Source organism: Lynx rufus, unplaced genomic scaffold, assembly GCF_022079265.1.
Source record: "Lynx rufus isolate CCGP_SWC_20201006 ecotype Redwood Valley unplaced genomic scaffold, mLynRuf1.p SCAF_2, whole genome shotgun sequence".
Lineage (NCBI taxonomy): Eukaryota > Metazoa > Chordata > Mammalia > Carnivora > Felidae > Lynx > Lynx rufus.
In genome coordinates this window covers 174,256,035-174,278,231 of record NW_025814834.1, presented here as the reverse complement: position 1 = coordinate 174,278,231, position 22,197 = coordinate 174,256,035, and the positions used below count along the sequence as shown (strand labels likewise).

The 22,197-nt window shown below is 43.7% G+C and overlaps 1 protein-coding gene across 7 annotated transcripts in view; it reads left to right on the top strand.

Annotated features, from left to right (window-relative positions):
• The window catches only part of FGGY (FGGY carbohydrate kinase domain containing), a 419,346-nt gene that overhangs the window by 16,822 nt on the left and 380,327 nt on the right, over positions 1 to 22,197 (top strand). For 6 of the 7 annotated variants that reach the window (XR_006963068.1, XR_006963067.1, XM_047085935.1 and 3 more), the window contains 2 exons: positions 6,072 to 6,286; positions 20,912 to 21,023. Coding sequence is in view for 5 of the 7 variants with exons in the window: in XM_047085935.1 (XP_046941891.1) it covers positions 6,086 to 6,286; positions 20,912 to 21,023 (313 nt within the window). In the remaining 2 variants the exon portion in view is untranslated. Of the gene's footprint in view, positions 1 to 6,071; positions 6,287 to 20,911; positions 21,024 to 22,197 lie in introns of those variants that run through there. The other variant, XM_047085936.1, reaches the window with a different exon arrangement.

Genomic DNA, 22,197 nt, shown 5'->3' with positions numbered 1-22,197 from the left:
TAGATTGTCAGCTCTAAAGCCAGAGATCCTGTCTCTTTCAGCTGAAGAGTCCTAGTGTCCTGGCACAGAGAAAGTATTTAGTATTTGCTTCGTTTACTGGGATTTGAGCTGTTAGAGTGAGAACACCCGGGCAGGGGCAGGGTATATTGCAGGTGTCCAGAGGTGATCCGGTGTTGGCAGGGACATAATAATAGTCCTCACGATTGGAGCTCCTTATGGAGTGTGTGCCACACATCAGGTGCTATGCTAGTCACTTCAGTTCTATAATCTCAGTTAATCTCACGAACATACCAGGAGATTGGAGCCATAGGAGACAGTTTTTCACCTTAAGAGGAAAACTGGCCACGAGCAACCTGTACTGTTTTCTCCCAGGGGTATTGTTGGTGAAACCACTAGGCATCCAGTTGTTATGAATTGCCAACTGTCATTATTGCCAAATGAGCTCTTTACTTCCATCCGAAGCCTTCTTGCCATCTTACAGCATGCGAGACTCGTTCGAAGTGCTGTTCAGTTCTTTCTGTTAGAGGGCCGAAGTGGACAGGCATCCTCATTGCTTATCTTTTTCTTTCCAAACCTACCAAGCGCCTGCTTGCAATTTGACTAACCAAATAAATAAATTGTGTGGAACTCATGTGCCTGAGCTCACAGCAGAGTCCAGAGATCAAAGTTGAAAGAGGATATTGAGTTCCTTCTCAGATCCCTGGGACACTGTTTCTGTGGACACTGTCACCTAATTGATCCTGGTGGAGTGGCCTTTTGAAGAAATAGGACTGAAGGTAAGCTCCTTCACTCTGGAGGATTGTAGTCGTAGGAAACAATATTCTTGCTATTAGGTTGTATCGGGGAAAAGGAGGAGGAAAGATACAAGACAACCCCCAAATGAGGGGTTTTGGGCACAATATTTGTAGCCTTGACACCCTTCTTAGAATTACTGAAATAGTTTTGCAAAGAACTGCCTCCCGTGTTCATGTCCCTCTTCCTTTTTCACGCTGCATTCGAACAACTTGCACATTTGTTGAAGAATCAGCCGTGAAGCCTGTGGTTTCCTGTGGCATATTTCTAATAATATTTATAGAAGCTATTATTTAATGAGCCATCTAAATATTTATCATAGGAGCAGTCTTTTGATCATGAATTGGGGCTAAAAATGAGTCCCGTGCATACTGGGGGCTTGGACAGGAGGCTCTTTCTGCCCTGTGGAGGATCTTGCAGACTGAGAAGTTAGGTGGCCCAGGACTTGTGTCCAGTGCAACCTGAATTTCTCTCTTTTTCTTTCTCGTGGCCCCCACAGTCCATGTCCTCATTCTGCCTGCCTGTCACCCTCCCTGTAGCCCTAATAATAATCAGAGTTTTTAGAGCATTCATCTTTGCCTAAAAGAATGAGATGGTACCAAAGTTCTGACCCCCAGCATTCATAAAGTGGGCTTTGCAGCCATTCCAGCACAGCCTCCGGTCCCAGCTCCTCAGGTTCTATGCTATGTGACGTTAAACAGACTAGTTGCTGAGAATCTCAGTCTCCTTAACTGGAACATGGGCTCACACTGTCCGCCTCACGGGGTTGTTACAAGGATTGGATGGAATCACAAAATCATGAGGGTGTTTGCAGAGCAGAGCTTAATCATTGCTACTTGTTGCTACATTTGTTGTTGATACAGTCATTGAAGAAGTTAACAAAGAATTTTGTTTTCGGTCGTTAGAGGTTGTTGTGGAAAGATCCCCACACTTGCTATAGAGGCCGAGGTTCATATCTGGGTGCTGCTTTTTACAGCTTGTGTGACTGGGGCAAATTTCCCCGTCCCACTGAAGTACAGAATGGTGATGGGTTTACCAACTCGGTTGAGTTTCATTTGGAAGAGATTAAGGCATGTATGCAAGTGCCAGACACACAGGCGGATCCTAATCCTTTTTTTTTTTTCTTAACAAATTTGAAAATGGAATGTTTTCAATTTTGCAGGTATTTTATTTTTTCAGGCAAAGGTGCACGGGATACAGTTTGGAGTACAGGACACAGCAGAGAGTACCTGCGACCCGGGAACAAAGGGCACAGAGCGGCAAGACAAGGGATCTGAGTTGCAGGGAATTCTCTGGCAGAGTTTTTAAAACTCTCAGGGTCGAGTTTCAGGGAAGCCGTCCAAGGGCTTGAACTTAACTTGCTTCCCTGCTTTCAGGGTCCAGGTGTGGAAACAATCACAAAGAGATCACTTAAAACTATAGTAATGGGAAACATGGTGAACCTGAAATATTTAATTAGGCTCTGTTCCTTAGAAAAACATGAACTGGGAGGCGTGTGTGAACAGTGCCAGGAGGTATGGTGCCCTTGTCCCCATGGGTTTGACTCTTTCTGACCAGTGCTTTGGTAATGTGGTCTAGAAACGGGCGGTTTGCCAGAGAGAGGCAGCCTGACATTGGGGAAGGGGCCATCTCTGAAGGGGGGCACCTTGAGTTCTGAATCAGCCAATCTTAGACAAAGTAGGCAGGGTCCTTGGCAAATAGGCATTTAGTAGATGGAGGAGAGTCAGGCAGTATAGCACCCCGAGAATGGTTAGACACTTTGGAGCCACAGGGAAGGGGTTTGCTGTCAACTCTATTACTTACTAGTGACATGATCTACTGCAGCATGTTACTTGACCTGTCTAGGACTCAGTTTTCTTATCAGTAAAATGGGGATGATATTAGGAATTAACCTTGAAGGACTGATGTCAGGATTAAACATGGTATGGTAATGTAAGCAAGCTGTTGAACAGAGCACTGGGGACACAGTAGACGTAGCACCTTTTATTATTCCCTAATGATAGGCTTTAAAGGTATCCACTGAGTCACAAAGACTCAGGTTCTTGCTGTGTGCCAGGCTCTGGGTTGGCACTGGGGGTAGCTGTGATCTGGGCAACATTGGAGTTAATAATTTAATAGTAAAGCTCCACCCTTCTTAAGAAGAAGTAGGAGCTCTCCTGAAGGGTAGATTCTTGCCTCTTTAGTGAGGACATGGGTCCAAAAACCAGAACTGAAGTAGGTACGCCCTAGGTGTTTCCAGAGTGGAAATCTGCCTCTGGATTTTGCTGGAAATAAATTGGACTTGTGGGTGGTGGGTGATAAGATGTTGCACTCCCTGCAGGGGAAGACGGAGACAAAAGCGAGGAACCCAGGCTTGAGGAGCTGGGCTAGCAGGAATGGCGAGAAGCTGGGGGATGGCTGGCCAGTAAGGGTGAGCCGGAATGGTTGTATAGACTCTTGATTTCCTATTTATTTCCTTGTTTCTCTCTGAAATGTTTCGAATAGCCTTGGGGAATTCTAGCCAAGGGCAGAGGGCTCTTCGCAAGCCAGAATCAGTGTTAGGAGCACCCCTGGGCCTTTATGCTGGGGACAGTGAGAAGCTAAAAGGGAATTCCGAGTAAAGAGGTTGTGGTGTGGTCAGTAGCAGGGAGATGGAGGAACTGGCTTGGTCAGTCTTCTTCCTATTTGCATAGGAAGAAACTTGAGGTAGCTCTGAGCCAATGCAGGGCCCTGTCTTGTCCTCCGCTCATAGCAGGGTGCCTGTGCCTGGCGCATTCTGCATTTCTTTGAATATCAGTCATGGATTACAAGATGCATTATTGTTTCATGCATCACCAAGAAAGAAAATGCTACCACTTGATTGTAAGATGCCACTGATTATAGGATTCACTGATTTTAGAGAAGCAAAATGAAAAAAATGAGTGTCTAGAATTAATAAAATGTGGTTGTAGGCATTCAGTAAATGTTAATTGGATGAATGAAGCATACAGAGATTAGAATCAAGACAAAACACTCGTGCATATAGGTACGAAATTAGGAATTCAAACTATTAAAGCATGAGGTTCATCCATGATTTCTATTGATTTCACTGATCTAGCTGCTCATTCAGGAAACATTTATTGAAAGCTGATTATATACTAGGAACTAGGGATACAGAAATCAATAAGATCCTTTTTTTTAGGTTCAGGCCAGTAAGGGAGACAGACCTGGAACCGAAAACAAATCCTATTTCACAATGGTTAGGTTGTAAAAGAAAGCAGGGACATGGTACTCTGGTGGCAGCGAGGGACAGGGAAAGGCAAGGATGTCTTTCCTGAAGGGGAGATGGTTGAGCTGGAAGCTTGCAGTGTGAGTCTGTGGCCACCAGGCTCACAAGAGAGGAAGGTGTGAGGAAGGGAAGGGCAAGTAGGAAGCCCTCGGTGGGGCAGCCCCGAGGCAGGGTGAGCCCTTGAGAACCTGCGAGGAGTCTCAGAATGTCTGGGGTTGGTGTAAGACCTGGTGGGATTGTGTTAGACATGCCTGACAGCAAACGGGGAAGCTCGTGGTGGGCCTGGGATGCCATGCAGGACACCATGCTGTATTTCAACCATCCTGGGTCCTGAGAAAGGGCCCCGCAGAGGGGTGGCTGCAGGGAGAGGTGTGGAGGGGGCGCTGGGCTGATCTTTGCTTCAAATGGAGCAGCTGCACTTTGACTTGTTTCACTTAAATTTTGTGTGAGTCATGGCTTGAAGAACACTGAGGAATGCGTAGCTTGATGTCTGGTGCTGTAGATCCTGTGTAGCTCCCAAAGCATGTAAGCGAGGAAGTCAGGCTGAGAAAGCGTGGAGGCTGGAGCCTGGGAGCTGTTCTCCGAAGCCCTGCTGAAGGTAGCACGTGTGCTGGCTGTGGCTCCCCAGCACCGCCTCCCCGTTTTCCCTTCCACCTGCCAGGGAGCCTGCTAGCCCAAGGGGGCAAACACCATTGGGAGATCACTGTGATTAAGTCAGAAGTGGTCACTTTTCATGAAGCTGTTTTTGAATGGGATAAATATCCAGGAAGCAGTAACTGAACATCTGCGGGCTGGCTGCGTTTTAGCATCCCCAAGTGTGGCTTTGCCAGGGAAGCATTACCTTTTTGAAATGGATGGGCTCAGGCCACTTTCTCGGTTGAAATGAGATTCCCGGGTGCAAAGACTGCCCCGGGCTCACCTGGGGAGTTGTAGCCTGTTCACCAGCGCTGTTGTCTTGGGGGCTTGTTCTTGCTCTTGGAAAGGCTGATCTGGGAAATGAAAGTCGCTGGGAGATTTCTGTGTCATGTGGGCTAATCTGACCAGAGGGACCTAGAGTGGTGATGACGGCCAAGGAATTCCTGAGTGTTCTCTGGTCGGATTTCCTTGTAACTCACAAGGGGTCTGCAAGGAAAACAGACGGTCTCACAAATTCCTGATCCTGTGCCCCGAGAGGCTCCTTCCCAATTCTCAGTCTCTTCATGACTCGGCTGCAGTGTATTTGCCTCTTCTTCAAAGTGACCCTGCAGGCTGTTAAGAGGGAACGAGGGGAAGGGCATGCATGGGACTTGGCGGTACCAGATGGGAAGTTGTGGGTCTGGGCTGCCTGTGAATGATGCTGCTGCCTCTCTTCATGTCTCAGAGACCTGTTTCCCCATCCGTACAACGTGTGTCATTTACTCTTCCTAAGTGTGTGGACCTGCCTTTAAGAGAAAAGTGACGTATCTCTTGGAGTCTCCTCTGATGATCTATAAATTCGGATGACTTAAATAGACTCCTTCTGGGGTTGCAGTGAGGAATACGGGAGGGGTGCATGGACTTTTCCCAGTGCTTGGCATGTCACAGGTGCTCAGTAGACAATTTTTTGAATGAATGGTTGACAGGGTAGATGAGGTTCCTTTTTTGTACTGTGGCCACTGTCCTCACTTTGATTCAAATTTAATGAGAATAAATACGTATCTATTAGCTCTAGATTCTCTGGATTCCACACCCCCTATTTACATGTAAGGCACTTCTTACTCACTGGGTATCATGCCTCTGCTTAAAGAATTGTGAGATTGTAGCTGCTTCACATCTGACTTCCTTCCAAGAATGGAAACTCCATGTCTAAGGCCTTGCCTATCTTGTTGACCCACAACCCAGCTCAATGTGTCCACTAGCATTCTGTGACCACTCTGCATTTTTGTTGGGTGAACGAGGAAGCAAATGACCAGCAGGCAGCTGCACTCCTTTTATTTCCACTTTCAAGATGTTTTATGCCCAATTTTGTAGACCTACTTGGTCTTAGTGTGGTTTTTGTCCTTGATCTCTGCAGGTGGAGGGACCGCAATGCCCGGGGGAGGTCAGGAACCAGGGAGCTACTACGTGGGTGTGGACGTTGGAACGGGCAGTGTGCGTGCGGCTCTGGTGGACCAGAGGGGAGTCCTTTTGGCTTTCGCAGACCAGCCAATTAACCAATGGGAGCCTCAGTTCAACCACCATGAGCAGTCCTCGGAGGACATCTGGGCCGCATGTGGTGTTGTCACAAAGGTATGGCCACAGCTGTGGCGTTCTACCCTTGCAGATGCTCCCCTGCCCTCACCTGCTGAGCATGTCTCTTGTACACCTGGTGTCAGGGACAGTGTTGGGGTGCTTTTGATACAGGCGTTACCTTATGGGAGCTCATAGGCTAGTGACAGAGATCAATAGACAGCTAGACTATGACTCAAGTAGGTGCTGGGGGCTAAGTGGCTATGGCTGGAGCTGAGGAAAGGGGATCTCGGGCACAGGTAGATGGGACAGATGTGGAGCCTGCAGATGATCTGGTCGCATGTGACCGAATGTGGAGGAAGTCACGATAATCATAGCTGACACCTGCTGTGCCTTCAGGTGTGCCCAGTGCTGTGTAAACCGTGGTAGCATGCATAGTGTATGTGCATCCTCACAATGACCTTATGAAGGTAGTACTATTACGACCCATGTACTATTGAGAAGGAAATAGGCACAGAAAGGTTAGGTGACTTACCCAATGGTGAATGGTTGACAGGGTAGATGAGGGGACTGGGTTCATGGTGGGACTGGAACCGTAAGCAGGCTGACTCCAGAGCTGCACCCTTAGTCACTGGACTGTCCTGCCTTCCAAGTGGACAGGTTGGGGAACCTCATTTTGTTCAGTGGCAACAGCATGTGCAAAGGCGCAGTGGCATGCACATGTGTGTTTTGAGGAAGCAAAACTTTGAGTTGTGCCAGGCAGATGTTGATGTTGAGTGGCCTTGGATTGCAGTCAGCCTGCTGATGATCAGGAGCTACAGAGATATTTTTGTCTGTTTTTTTTTTTTTTGTTTTGTTTTGTTTTGTTTTTTTAGAGGGAAAAATAAAGTCCTGGTTTCTCTCTTCTCTCCGTTCCTAGTTTTGTTCCTTAAATATTCATGAAGGGTTTGGTAATTTGCAGATGGACAATTCACCATTCTGTCCGTATTGATCAGTCTGTTTAAACTTTAATGAGCTCTGGGCTGCTGTTAGTGCCCCCAGAGAAGACGGCAGAGAGAGGAGGTGGGGGTGGGCAGCGCTGGAGCATTCTGTAGGAATAAAAGTGGGGGCATGTCTCTTCTGCCTGTTTAATTTTCCTTCTCCCTCCTCACTCTCGGCCCCCGCCTTGGTGAGAATCTTCTACTCTTTGCCCTTGGGTCTCCTTTGTTCTTCTAACATATAGCCTTTCTTGCCATTAAGGAAATTGTCAAGAAGAAAATATAATCCCCTGATGAAAAGCTACTTTAAAAAAAGGTCTGGTCTAAGTACAGCTTGGTTTAATGGTAGATTTTTAATCATCTCCCGGTGCTGGCCAGCTCATCAGCTGTTTGAGCACTGTGAGCCCCCATGAGTGCCCTGGACATTGGTCCTTAGTGAGGCTCTTGCACTGAGGCTATTGGGATAAAGCTCTTGGGTCTCAGGCTGTCCCCTCACCTGGAGTATGGCTGTGTGACTGTGTGCCAGAAGCCATGGGATAAGCATGACACATTTACTCGCAGCTCATGGCTGGTATGAGGTTTAGAGAGGGAAGCATTTTTTTTTTTTAATTTTTTTTTCAACGTTTATTTATTTTTGGGACAGAGAGAGACAGAGCATGAACAGGGGAGGGGCAGAGAGAGAGGGAGACACAGAATCGGAAACAGGCTCCAGGCTCTGAGCCATCAGCCCAGAGCCCGACGCGGGGCTCGAACTCACAGACCGCGAGATCGTGACCTGGCTGAAGTGGGACGCTTAACCGACTGCGCCACCCAGGCGCCCCGAGGGAAGCATTTTTATATTCAGGAGTTAGCACACCATAGGGCACAGATTCTGGAGCCCGACTGTCTGGATTGACATCCTGTTTCCAACATTCATTAGCTTGTCTTCTTGCACAGGTTACTTCATGTTTCTTGCCTGAGTTTCCTTATCTGTAAGATGCGAAAGATGATTGTACCTTATCTTCAGCGGGTTGTTGTGAAGGATCAAATGAGTTAATGCATATACAGTGCCTCGACAGTGCCTGGAAATGAGGAAGCACTGTGTTTTCCTGTTGTGGTGGTGATGGTAACAGTAACGGAAATGGGTAGATGGTGCAGGACAATGAAGTAAGATAAAACGCTGAAACATGAGAGTCAATTAGGGAGGTACCTTTTGGGACTATCCGCTCACTCCCTGTCTTTAGGGTTCTTTGTATGTAAGATTTTGACAAGCGCTGGTGTAGGGCAAAGGGTGATGTAAAATACATCCTGTCTTGTGTCTTCTTTTTCAAGGACTTCAGGGAGTTAAGAGCTTGAGAGCAGTTGTTCTCAAACTGGGTCGTTCACACTGCCTGAGATGGTTTGCCTCTTAGTCAAGTTAATAAGGACAATAACAACAACAACAACAAGATGATGATGATGTTGATGCAACTACCATTTCTCGGGCACTAATTATGTTCCAGGTACCACGTTGGAGACTTCACATCCATTTATGCGCACGACAGCCTCTTGACGTAGTTTTTATTCTGTTTCAGAGCTGGAAGGAATGAGCTTTGAAGGGTTAGGTAGCCACCCCAAGGTCACATGGTTAATATGAGCAAGGGGTGGACTGCAGCTGCCCCCTCATGCTCTGCCCTTTGCCCTTGTCCCCAACCTCATTCCACTCCCATGCTCCCTGCTTGGAAATCATATTAAACTACCTGAAGTGTTTTGAATTTGCCACTATGTGGGGAACCTTGACCTTACCCTGATTGTTATCTTAACCATACTGAATTATAAGTGGCTTTACCTGGCTGTCTGCTTATGTGAAAAATGTGTGCCCCTCGCAGGGGTCATGTCTTGTTGATCTAAATTTCCCTAGAGTTCCTTGCCTGTGATATGCCCAATTCATATTTGTGGAGTACATGAATGAATTAAACACCTCTGTTCTATTCTTTTTTTTTTAATGTTTATTTTTGAGAGAGGGTGCGAGTGGGGGGTGGGGCAGAGAGAGAGGGAGACAGAGATCCCAAGTGGGCTCTGTGCTGTCAGCACAAAGCCTGATGTGAGGCTCAAACCCACAAACCTTGAGATCATGACCTGAGCCAAAGTCGGACACTCATCTGACTGAGCCACCCAGGTGCCCCTCTGTTATTTTTACTATCTGACATGTTCTTCTCTTCTTTACCTGCCCAACTCCACAGGTATTTATAAGGTAATTTTAAGCATTATTTCCTCCTGGGAGCCTTCCTGGATGACCTCTGACAGCCCCTGCTCTCCCTTGCCAACCTCAGAGGAAAGAGAGGGTGAGAAACCCCTCTGTGCTGCCCTAGAACCCACTGTCTTCACCTGTCCTTGCCACATAGCGTTTTATCTGGTCCTTAACAGGTTTCATTGTACTTGATGATGTGTTTGGTTGCTTTAATACCATCACCCCTGTATTTCCAACATCTAATACGTTGCCTGGCACAACTTTGTTGCTCAATCAATGGATGTTGGATTAATGTTACTTAGAGCTACAAAGAAGTAAACTCTGGCATCCTTTATCTTGCTTAAATATTGCAGTGACTGTGTGAGGTAGACTGCCATTCTTTGTTTTTGACACATGAGGATATTGAGGCTCTGAAACTAACAGGTATTAGAGACAGGATGAGACCCCTAAGGAGGGGACTCCAAACCCTCGTCTGGGTTCTCCTACTCCCGCTGCTCCTAAAACTGGTGGGTCTTTACTGGGTCAGTACTCACATATCTAAAAAGTGCTATGGAAACACACAAGTCCTAGAGGTATAGACTGTCCCTGATTTTAAGGGCTTAGATCTCTTTTTGGAGCCACAATCTTAATCCTCCCAAGGAGGTGAGAACTTATCAAGCTTGTGTATGATTAGTACCAGCTTCCATTAGGAAGAAGGAAAAAGAAGCTGCAGGCATCAGTCAGCCAACAGGCATTTGTTGAGTGTTATTTAGTATGGACACTTTGTTTGAGCACCTGCTATGCGCTATGATTTTTGCTGAACTGGAGTGTGTCTAGAAGAGGGCTATAACGAATTCTCTGCCCCTAAGGATGAAATGGTTCAGTTGCATGGAAAAACCCAGTACCTAGGAAGCCAACAAAGTATTGTTTTGTTCTAAGTTGCACTAGTTATATGAGTAATGGTTGGAGGGAGAAGGAGCAGAAGAGGGAGTAGCCCATGTGGGATTGAGCAATAATGTTAACCTTTTACATTTGTAGAACCTGCGAGGTTTACAAAGCTCGTTCATAGCCATTTGATTGTCATACAAGGTAGGTGGGGCAGGGGCGGTTGTTCCCATTTTACAGTTGAAAAGAAAAACTGAGACCCAGAGAATTAAGTGACCTTCCCTAAGTCACCCAGGAAGTTGGTGATGAGCCTGAACTCAGGTCAGATCTCTGCCTTCTTTCCATCTCCAGCACCACATACCTTTGTTGCTTGTCTGGATTAGTGTGAGAACCTAACTGATCTCATGTATGGGCTTCCCCTTCCCAATCCCGTCTCCTTCTTGGAGCTGGGATGATTTTTATTTCAAAGTTTGTTTATTTTTTGAGAGAGAGTGAGAGAGCGGGGGTGGGGGAGGGGCAGTGCAGAGAGAGGGAGAGGAAGAATCCCAAGCAGGCTCCGCACTGTCACCACAGAGCCCGATGCGGGGCTCGAACTCATGCACCGTGAGATCATGACCTGAGCTGAAGTCAGTAGTTGGATGCTTAACTGATTGAGCCACCCAGGTGCCCCAGGAATGATTTTTGTTTTTTAACGTAATCTGATCACGGCATTCTTTTGCTCACCACATTTCAATAGCATCAGACTACTATTTGGATAGAACTCCAGGTTCTTAACAGGGTCTTCAGGTCCTGCATGGTTTGGACTCCACCTACTTTCCTGGTCCATCTCATGATGCTTCTCTCAGCTCCCTGCATTCCAGCCACACTCTCCTGTCCTGCCCTCAAGCATGGAATGCTCCCTCTGGCCTCAGGACTTGTACACGCATCCTTTGTTCGTTTTTGCCTTCTGCCAACATCTCTAACCCCTCTTCATCCTTGGATTCATGCTATTCAATAATACGGTAGTCTCTAGGCACATGTGGCTGTTTAAGTTTGTTAAAATAAAGAACAGTTTGAAATGCGGTTCCTTGGAAGCACTCGCCACATTTCTGATGCTCTGTAGCCATGCCTGGCTCATGGCTACTGCATTGGGCAGCACAGAGACAGAACATTTCTATCACTGCAGGAAATTCCGTTAGGATACTGCTGCACTGAATCTTAGTTCAAAAGTCAGTCCTTCCAGGAACAAGCCTTTTCTCTCAATATCCCCTCCAAACTAAGCTCTATATTACTTACTGTGTTGTCACAATACCTTGTACTTTGCCTTCAGAGAACTTCATGTGGTTGGGGAATCATCCCCTTATGATCAACAGTAATCAAATAATAAAATCATTATATAATCAAGTAACATAAATGAGGTAAATAATCCTACATTTTTTGAATTCATATCTGTCTTAACTCCTAGATTTGATGTTTCAGGGGGGTGGGAACTGCGGTTTGCTCACCCAGGTCCCAACATCCAGTAGACTCAGGAAGTGTAAGAAGAATGAATGAGTATAGAAATTGGGACCTCCCTACTCTCAGTGAATTGAGGAAGGATGAGATTGAGGAAGGGTGAGGGGATGGCAGCTGAGGGACTCTGGAGAACTTTGAGAGGATCTTCAGAGCCGAAGGAATGGCATGGGCAGATGGTTTCCAATAGGAGGAAGAGGGGAGACTGCAATCCATGAGGAGGCATAGCCGTAGTAGCTGGTTCTGAGGCCAGTAGGGAGTCTTCTGGAATCATCCTGAGTGTCACATTGACCAGCTGATTGAGGATGGCTTGGAGGGAACAAAACTAAATTCAAGGATGCCTGTTAGGAGGTGGTTTCTTCTAATGAAATGCTAGAGGCTGGGATTCCTTTGAACTATAAGCTCTGGGAGGCTGGGACTATGTCTGTGTTGTTCAGCATGTAAACTCCATGCTGGCACATACAGGTGTTTGATAATTTCCCTTTAATAATGAATGGCTGGGTGAGAATGTTGGCAGAGGGATAAATGGGAGTGACAAGACTGACTTTGGAAGGAAGATCTGACAGGACTTAGTGGGGAGGAAGGAGAGGGAGGCACTTTCAGAGTTTCCCTTCTTAGAAGCAAGTTGGTGTCCCTGACATAAATGGAAGTGTTTGGTCTCCATTTCCCTACTTGGTCTTCAAGGGACAACACCACACCTAAGCCAAGATGCTGTGTAGGTCATGGTCCGGGGTTGGATTTATGCATTTTACTAGTCACTAGGGTCGATTTTGTGAAATAGAGTATTTCCAGGGCTCTTGCAGGTAACCTGCTCCCCACACAGGCTGTATCAGCCTGGTCGCTGTTCCCATCTCAGGGCCTTTGCACTGGCTCTTCTGCCTGCCTGCAACGCTTTGCCACCAGATTTCCACAAGGTCAGCTCCTCAGGTCCCTCAAGTGTCTGCTCAGACCTCATCTTCTCAGTAACTACCTTCCTCTTTTCTGTCACTCCTGATCCCCTTATCGTTTTCTGGTACGCTATATGTACACTCTATGCTTTACTTCTATCAGCTGTTGTCTGTTCCTAATAAAATGTAATCTCCAAAAGAGCAAGGTTTTTTTTTTTTTTTTTTTTTTTTTTTTTTTTTTTGTATCTTATTCTTCATTGTTTTCCAAATACCCAGAAGAGTGCTCAGCCTGACCCTGGAAGAGGCTTGATTATATTTGCTGACTGATTGAACGTGTGAGTAATTGAATTGTGTAGGCAACAGGGAGTGATGAGCCTCAGGGAACCAGGGATTTCATAACCCCACACACCCTCAAGGCTGACAGAGGCACTCAAATCAAGATTGAAAAGAGTACGGTACCAGCCACAAGACTCAATTGCAAGCTGCACTCTGTCTGCGAGGCCCTAGGCTTTGACCCTGGCTCCAAATAGAGCTACAGAAAAAGCCAGGTATGCCTCTGCTCCTCCAGTTCTCAGTTTGTAGGGTTTCAAAGGAACACTTGTCTCCCCACCCAGTATGGCAGAGCCTGCTGATTTAAAACACATGCAGGATTGAACTGGTTCCCACCAGCAGAACAAAGCGATGCACAATCCCTTCCCCAAATATTTGTTTGCTGCCCCATAGCTACGAGTTGACAGTTGTGAGACATGGACCAGGTTACCAAATGAAGTTGCAGAAATCTGCTTCTCTGGAAATTCTTTAGAAGAGCAATGTGCTTTCTCTCTAGCTGGGGAAATTCCCTTGGTGCCAAGTCTTTGGGTGAGTTTACTGGACTGCTTTCTTCCTCCATTAATAAGAGCATTAAAAGGAATCCTCAGGTCAGCAGGTCAAGTCCCAGGGACCTTCTGGGTAGTGTAGCTCTGATAGCCATCTTTCTGGGATGGTTTAGATGGGGGTGGGGTGGGGTGGGAATAGGGTGGTCCTGCTCCTGGATCAGCATGATCATAAGGCATTTTTGTGTAAGGCTGGATGTGGCTACCTAACCAAATCAGGTTTATTTTGTTTTATTTTATTTTTATTTTTTTAACATGAAATTTATAGTCAAATGGGTTTCCATACAACACCCAGTGCTCGTCCCAGCAGGTGCCCTCCTCAGTGCCCATCACCCACCTAAATCAGGTTTAAATGCATATCACAATTATCCTTCTAGTTCCTTGTGATAGATTTCTATTGTAGAGAGAAGAGGTTGAGCCTTTGTGACTGAAAGTCCATGAGTAGGATATGGTACTCCGTAGGACTTGAGAGGGGTTCATAAAATAGATTGAGGAGAATACTTTCTTTGGTTCTACTGGAAGGTTACTCCCACCATAATAATTTTAGGAAGATTTGATTATTCAGTCTTTTCAATCACTCTTCCCTTGGCTTACCATTTTTATATGTGCTTACGTGACACAGAGTGTGCTATGCTTCGTACGTAACAAAGATTCCATGAATATAGTTAATAAGGCATTGAGCGGGTTTTCCATCCTACAAAGGTTTACTGGTTCTGAAGCACTTTTAACCCTGTTCACTCCTTTGGTCTTCACCTGGGAGATGACTCTCACTCTCAGGAAACTGAAGGTCAGAAAGGTGTTGCAATTAGTGTAGGCTTTCCTGATCCAAAGATGGTGGAGTTGAAACTCAAAGCTGGTTCTTTTGATACCATATCTCATATTCGTTTCTATTCCAAATCTGCCTTATGGTATTGAATTTTATTGTCTTCTGCATATTCTCACCCATTTCCCCTTTTGACTAACTGCAGTCCTGTGTGAGTTGGGCCTGCACTCTCTGGGCACAGAGGCCAGTAGGGCCTCATGGCAGGTAGAAGTTAGGGCTGAGTTATCGATTTGTTTATTGAATCCACATGAGTTCAGAGAAGATTTGAGGCAGCTGATTACTCTAATAATGGCTGCAAATTATTGTACACCATAATGCCAGATGTTAGGCTAGATGTTAAGCCAATCATACCTTATTTTGCTGAATTCTCATAACACAATTAAGAGATGGAGGTAGGAGAGCCCAGTGGCTCAGTAGGTTAAGCTTCCAACCTCGGCTCAGGCCATGATCTCACAGTCCCTGAGTTCAAGCCCTGTGTCAGTGGGCTCTGTGCTGACAGCTCAGAGCCTGGAGCCTGCTTCAGATTCTGTGTCTGTCTCTCTCTGCCCCTCCCCTGCTCACACTCTCTCCCTCTCAAAAATAAATAAACATTAAAAAAAAAAAAATGACTGTCTTTGTGCAATGAAGGAGGCTGGTTTTTTGGCTTCCTAAAGTCCTATCAACTAGTAAGTGGATGAGCCAGGTTTCAGACTCAGGCGGTCTGCACCCAACATCATTTATCTTAATCATTGCCTGAAGATTTCCAAGCCAAGTTGGAAATGCATTCCAGGAAGAAGAAGCCACGTGCCTATACATGCTATGGCGACTTGACCCAGCAAGTCAGGAGAGGGATTGGAATGGCTGGAATTGTGTGACTCACACTCAGTCACATGGCCAGAGTGGCAGAACTAGGGTCTGAAACCAGGACTTTGTGACTCGCCACGCGGCCATGCTGGACAGGGTTTGGTCCTCTCTTGTAAGTGTAGATCAATCAGTGTCCTGAAGGCATGCAGGGCATTCAGCTCCTGCTGTGTGGCAAAGGTATTGCCACCAGTCACAGATGGGTCACTCACTAGCAAATGTTCTCCCCCAGGATACTAAATTATAAGTCTGGGGTTCTAAAACAGGGGAAGGGAAGAATTGTGTATTTTAAATGGGGATGGACACTTTTGAGTTGACTTTTGTGGGATTTACAAGGCTATCATCGTGTTTTAAGATAATGGGAAACCATGATTATGGTCAGTCATGCCTTTTCAAAAAAGGAAACTTTATGGGGCGCCTGGGTAGCTCAGTCAGTTAAGCGTCCGACTTCGGCTCAGGTCACCATCTCGCGGTCCGTGAGTTCGAGCCCCGCGTCGGGCTCTGGGCTGATGGCTCGGAGCCTGGAGCCTGCTTCGGATTCTGTGTCTCCTTCCCTCTCTGCCCCTCCCCCGTTCATGCTCTGTCTCTCTCTGTCTCAAAAATAAATAAACGTCAAAAAAGGAAACTGTAGAAACAAAAATAAGAAATAGAAATAATAAATCTATTAGTTTATAACTTTGAAAATTATATAACAAAGTAAAAAATCTGTCTCCTCCAACTGTAGTTTCTGCTCTCAAAGGCAATCACTGCTAACAGTTTGTTGTATACAAATTGGTCCCTGGCTTACGATTTTTTCACACTATGGTGGTACCAAAGTGGTAGGCATTCCATGGAAACCGTACTTTGAATTTTGAGTTTTGATTTTTCCTGGGCTAACCATACATGGTATGATTCTCTCTCATGACGCTGGGCAGTGGGCCCTGCAGTTATGAGGGTAAAGAACTAATACACTTCATACCATTCTGTACCCATACAGCTGTTCTGTGTTTCATTTCCAGTACAGCATTCAATAAACTACATGAGATATTTAACACTTTAGTGTAAAATAGGCTTTGTGGTTGGTGATTGTGCCCAACTGTAGGCTAATATAAGTGTTCTGAGTACATTTAAGGTAGGCTAAGCAAAGCTATGCTGTTTGATCAGTCAAGTGTATTAAATGTATTTTTGACTTAGACTATTTTCAACTGGGGGTGAGTTTTTCTGATGTAACCACATCCTAAGTGGAGGAAGATCTATATACATTTGACCTTATTTAGCACATATCATGGATATCTTTCCATTTCATCTTTAGCTCAACCTTTTAAAAATATTTAATGGCTTGAAGTATAATTTACATACCATGATGTCCATCCATTTAAAATATATAATTCAGTGATATTGAATTTGCACATTCATACAGTTATCACTTTAATCCCATTTTTGGACACTTCTGCTACTTCAAAGAAATTTCTCTGGGGCTGTTTGTAGTCAGTCCCTAGTTCCGTTCACAGATAGCTGTTTATCTGCGTTCTATCTTAATAGCTATTCTTCTTTAGAAATTTCATATAAATGGAATCCTACAATGTGGATTTTTTTTTGGCGTGACTTCTTTCATTTAGCATAATGTTTTTAAGGTTCATCTATGTTGTCGTACTTTCTTGCATTTTATGGATATGCCACACTGTTTAATCATCTGATTAAATTCGTTTCCAGTTTGGGGATATTATGAATGATGCTACTATGAATATTTACATATAAGTGTTTATATTGACATACACTTTTTAATTTTTTACTTTTTTATATTAAATATAATTTATTTTCAAGTTGGTTTTCATTCAACGCCCAGTGCTCATCCCAACAGGTGCCCTCTTCAATACCTAAGAAACAAAATTGCTAGGTTGTGTGGTAAGTTAATGTTTAAAAAACTGACAAACTTCTTTCCTAAAGTGGCTTTATTTTACATTTCCACCAGTGATGTATGAGACTTCCTCTTTCTCCAGGATTTTCTAACATTTGGTATCATCAGTCTTCTCCGATTGTGATTTTAGTTCTCATTTTCCTAATGACTGATGATGTTGGGCATTTTCCATGTACTTTTTGGGCATTTGTTTGCCTTCTTTGGTGATGTGTATATTTAAATCTTTAGCCCTTGGGTTGTTTGTTCTCATTATTTGAGTTATAAGAGTTTTTTATTCTATATATAGGTCTATTATCAGATATATGAATTGCAAGTATTTAATCTGTAGCTTATCTTTTCATTTTCTTATGGTTTTATTTGAAGAACAAAATTAAAAAATTTTGATGAAGTCACATTTATCCATTTTTTTTCTTTAGGAGTCTTGCATTTTCTTTTTTTTTTTTTTTTTTTTTAAATTTTTTTTTCAACATTTATTTATTTTTGGGACAGAGAGACAGAGCATGAACGGGGGAGGGGCAGAGAGAGAGGGAGACACAGAATCGGAAACAGGCTCCAGGCTCTGAGCCATCAGCCCAGAGCCCGACGCGGGGCTCGAACTCACGGACCGCGAGATCGTGACCTGGCTGAAGTCGGACGCTTAACCGACTGCGCCACCCAGGCGCCCCGGAGTCTTGCATTTTCAATTTTTTTTTATTGTTTATTCATTTTTGAGAGAGACAGAGACAGAATGCGAGTGGGTTAGGGGCAGAGAGAGAGGGAGATACAGAATCCGAAGCAGGCTTCAGGCTCCAGGCTTTCAGTACAGAGCCTGACGTGGGGTTCGAACTCACGAGCCGTGAGATCGTGACTTGAGCCGAAGTTGGACACTCAACTGACTGAGCCAACCAGGCACCCCTAGGAGTCTTGCTTTTAAAAATTCTTTGTCTAAGTCATGTCACAAAGATTTTCCTCTACAAGTTTTATAGTTTTCATTCTTATATTTGGGGACATGACACATTTTGAATTAATTTTTTTGTGCATATGAGGTGCGAGTCTAGAAGTTTGTTTTTTTGTTGCATGTGGACGTTTAGTTGTTCTTGCCCCATTGTCAAACAGACTGTCCTTTCCCCATTGAATTAATTGCCTTGGTACCTTTATAAAACTAATTGACCATAAATGTTTGGGCTTATTTCTTATATTTCTCTTCTCTTCCATTGCATCTATAAATTTAACCCATGCCAGTGCCACACTGATTTAGTAATGATAGTTTATAGTAAGTTGAAGTCAGGAAGCTTAAGTTCTGTCCAATTTTGTTCTTTTAAAGTTTTTTGAAGTTTTTTTAATGCTTATTGATTTTTGAGAGAGAGAGACAGACATCATGGGCAGGTGAAGGGCAGAGAGAGAGAGAGAGAGAGGAGACACAGAATCTGAAGCAGGCTCTAGGCTCTGAGCTGTCAGTACAGAGTGTGGCACGGGGCTTGAACCCACAAACTGTGAGATCATGACCTGAGCCAAAATCGGAGGCTTAATCACCTGAGCCACCCAGGTGCCGCTTGTTCTTTTAAAAAATTCTTAGGCTCTTCTATATTTCTTATATTTCTACATAAATGTTAAGAGCAGCTTGTCAATTTGTAAACAACAACAACAACAACAAAAACACCCCCAAAACAAAAACCTCCTGAAATTTTTATTGAGGTTCTATAGAATCTGTAGATTAATTTTGAGGACATTGGCATTTTAACAATGTTGAATTTTTCATTTCATGAATATGGCATATTTCTGTAATTTGTAGTTTTTTTGATAGCAATGTTTAGTAGTTATCAGGGAATAGATTTTGAATTTCTTTTGATAAATTCATTCCTGAGTGTTTTTTTTTTTAATGTTACTTGGAATGGAATTATTTCCTTAATTTCAATTTTGATATGTTATTTGCTAGCATAAGAAATACAATTAATTTTAATATGTTAACCTTATATCCTTTGATCTTACTAAACTTGCTTATTATTCTAGTAGCTTTTTTTTTTCTTTTGGTCGATCCCTTAGAATTTTCTGCATATGAGATGATGTTTTCTGCAAAAAAAAAGATACTTTAACTTATTTCTTTCCAATCTGTGTGCTTTAAATTTCTTTCTTGACTTATTGCATTGGCTGGAACCACTAGTTACAGGTTGAATAGAAGTGGTGCAAGGGACATTTTTCTTTGTTCATAATAGGAGGGAATCATTTCATTTTATCATGAAGTAAAATGTTAACTATAGGTTTTTGTAGATGCTCTTTATCTGGCTGTAGAAGTTCACTTGCCTCTGGGTTTATGGATTGTTTTGTTTTTCTCTCTCCTCTTCTGTTAAGATGATCATTTGGTATTTGTGCTTTATTCTAGTAATGTATGTACTACATTAATTGATTTATGGATATTAAATTACCATTTCGTTCCTGGGATAGCTCCAGATGATCATAGTTTATAATGCTTGCTTTGTAGTTAGTATTTTGTTAAGGATTTTTACACTTATTTTCATGGCAGATACTGGTCTGTGGTGTTCTGTTCTTTTGATGTCTTTTTATGGCTTTAGTATGAGAATAATTCTGGCCATGCAGAATTTGTTTAAAAATATTCCCTCCTTCATTATATCCTAAACAAGTTTGTATAAGAATGGTATTGTTTCTTCCTTGAATGTTTAACAGAATTTCCCAGTGGAGCCATTTTAGTTCTAGAGTTTCTTGTTTTGTTTTATTTTGTATTTGTGGGAATGTTTTAAGTATAATTTTGATTTTTCAAGAACAAATCCTTCTCAAAAATTAAATGCTTTGATTTTTCAGGAATAAATAAGTGTTGCTTTATTCAAGTTTCATAGCCCCCAAATGGTTGCTTTTGATGATTTTGTCCAGCTTGATACTTTTATTTTGCAAAGAGGATTTTCCAACCTCTACAAAGTACCACACTCAGAAGTTACTTCTCTACCTCTTTTTAATGGGTGTAGAATATTCCATTTTGCAAATGTACCATAATTTATTGGGAAATAGTTTCTCTAAATTTTAAATATATTCTTAAGCAGTGCTACAGTTAACTTTCATCCACATATAACTTTACTTATGCTAATAATTCACTAAAGTAAGTTCCTAGAAGTGGGTTGGCTGGGTCAAAAGTTATGCTTTTTTTTTTAATGTTTATTTATTTTTGGGAGAGAGAGAGCAAGTGAGAGAGCAAGTGCGTGAGCAGGGGAGGGGCAGAGAAAGAGGGAGACACAGAATCTGAAGCACGCTCCAGGCTCTGAGCTGTCAGTACAGAGCCCAGTGTGGGGCTTGAATCCATGAACTGTGGGATCGTGAGCTGAGCTGAAGTCGGAAGCTTAACCTACTCAGCCACCCAGGCACCCTTCGTGTTTTTAATTTTAATAAATACAGTGAAATTCTCAAATTTATACTAAATTATTACACTGTTAGAATAATGTAATAGAAGGTCTACTTCTCCCTAGTTGCCATTACTGTCTACTGTTAGTCTTATACATAATTGCCAGTGTGAAAAGCAAAGATTAGTGTGTTTTTATTTGCATTCATTTAATTTATTTATTTAAATGGAGTTGGGAATCTTTTTATATGCTCTTTGACTATTTCTTTTTATTTTATGAAGTGACTTGCCATGTCCTTTGCTTTATTTCCAATTAGATTGGTTGTCTTTGTCTTATTAACTTACAGGATCTTCTGTTATTTTAATTATATTGAACTTTTGTCTATTTTCTGTCGTAAGTATTTTTTCCGTTTAGTCATATTTGTTTTAGTCATAACTGTTTTCAGTCTTTTAAAAGCCTGCCTTGTAATTTATGTTTCTGTTTATTTGTTTTAAAACAGAAAGTTGTACAAGGGATCGATGTAAACCGAATCCGAGGGCTTGGGTTTGATGCTACATGTTCTCTGGTTGTTCTGGATAAGCAGTTTCGTCCTTTACCAGTAAACCATGAAGGTAGGACCATCTCCCTCTCTTTCCCTGGTGGTGGGAAACTGGTTGGGCCCCAGGTGGAACATGAAGTCAGGTGTCTCTTATTGCCAAGGATGAGGTTTAGAGGTGGCACACTGAGGCCAGAATCATGTCCTGGAGGTTACGAGCTTCGAGAACAGTTGGTAGGAGTGGTGACATAGGGGCCGGTTTAGGGAGAGACTTGGTTCACTAGTGCGTAAGAGCCACAGTGGGGAGCTCACTGAAGGAAGGACATGGGATCGTTAGCTCCGAGTGAGCAGCCCTTGAAACAGGCAAGTGGTCTGGGTGTTTTCTGGGAAGGGAGTGTCCATGCCTGTAGTTCCTTTGTGTATGAGGCCCCTGTGGCGCCTTCATTTGAGTAGGTGAGCCAAATCCATTTAAAGGAAGTAGAACTGGGCAGACAGGACCACACGTCACACACAAGCAGGAAACAGACTGGCTTCTCTATTTTCAGTACTCAGACCAAAGGCATTCCTCCTTAATGGTGCTGTCTTAGCAGAGACTTGTGAGTACGGTGGTGAGCTGTTTCAATTGTATGTTCCACTTGGGTCCACCATCGGAAATTTTTCATGGGTCGAGATCCATCCCTCTTGGGAGAATTTAGCCAGTAGCGCTAGCATTCAGGTTGCAACCCAAAAGTCTATGGTAGGCAGGTAATGACAATGAGCAAAGTGGGCCAGGTTTGAGAACAACCAATAGCACATCTGTGGAGATGAATTGCAACTGATATTTAATCTTGAATGAGCAGAAGACATTTGGGAGTGGTGGAGGCCACGGAGAACTAGAAATTGCGTGTTCCATCTAAGGAGTGTGGTTCTAGGCATCATCGGTTGGTTGTTGCCAAGGCAGCGATTGCAGATGCGTTTTGGGAAAGATTGTGTCTGAGAACCTTCAGCAGCAGACACTGCCGTAGTAGCAGTGCCTTTCTTAGCAGATGGCCGTGGACACTAGGGCACACTGGGACACCCTGGAATTGGGGTCAGGAAGGCCCCAGATCATAGCTCACCCGATGCTAGGCCATGACACCTCGAGCGAGTCACTTTGCCTCTGTATTTTCTGAAAAAATTGGAAGAATGAGCCATAGCTTTGCTGTGAGGATAGAGAGCCTGACATTGAACACTCAGAAATATTTGTTCCATCCGATTATGAATTCCTAAAA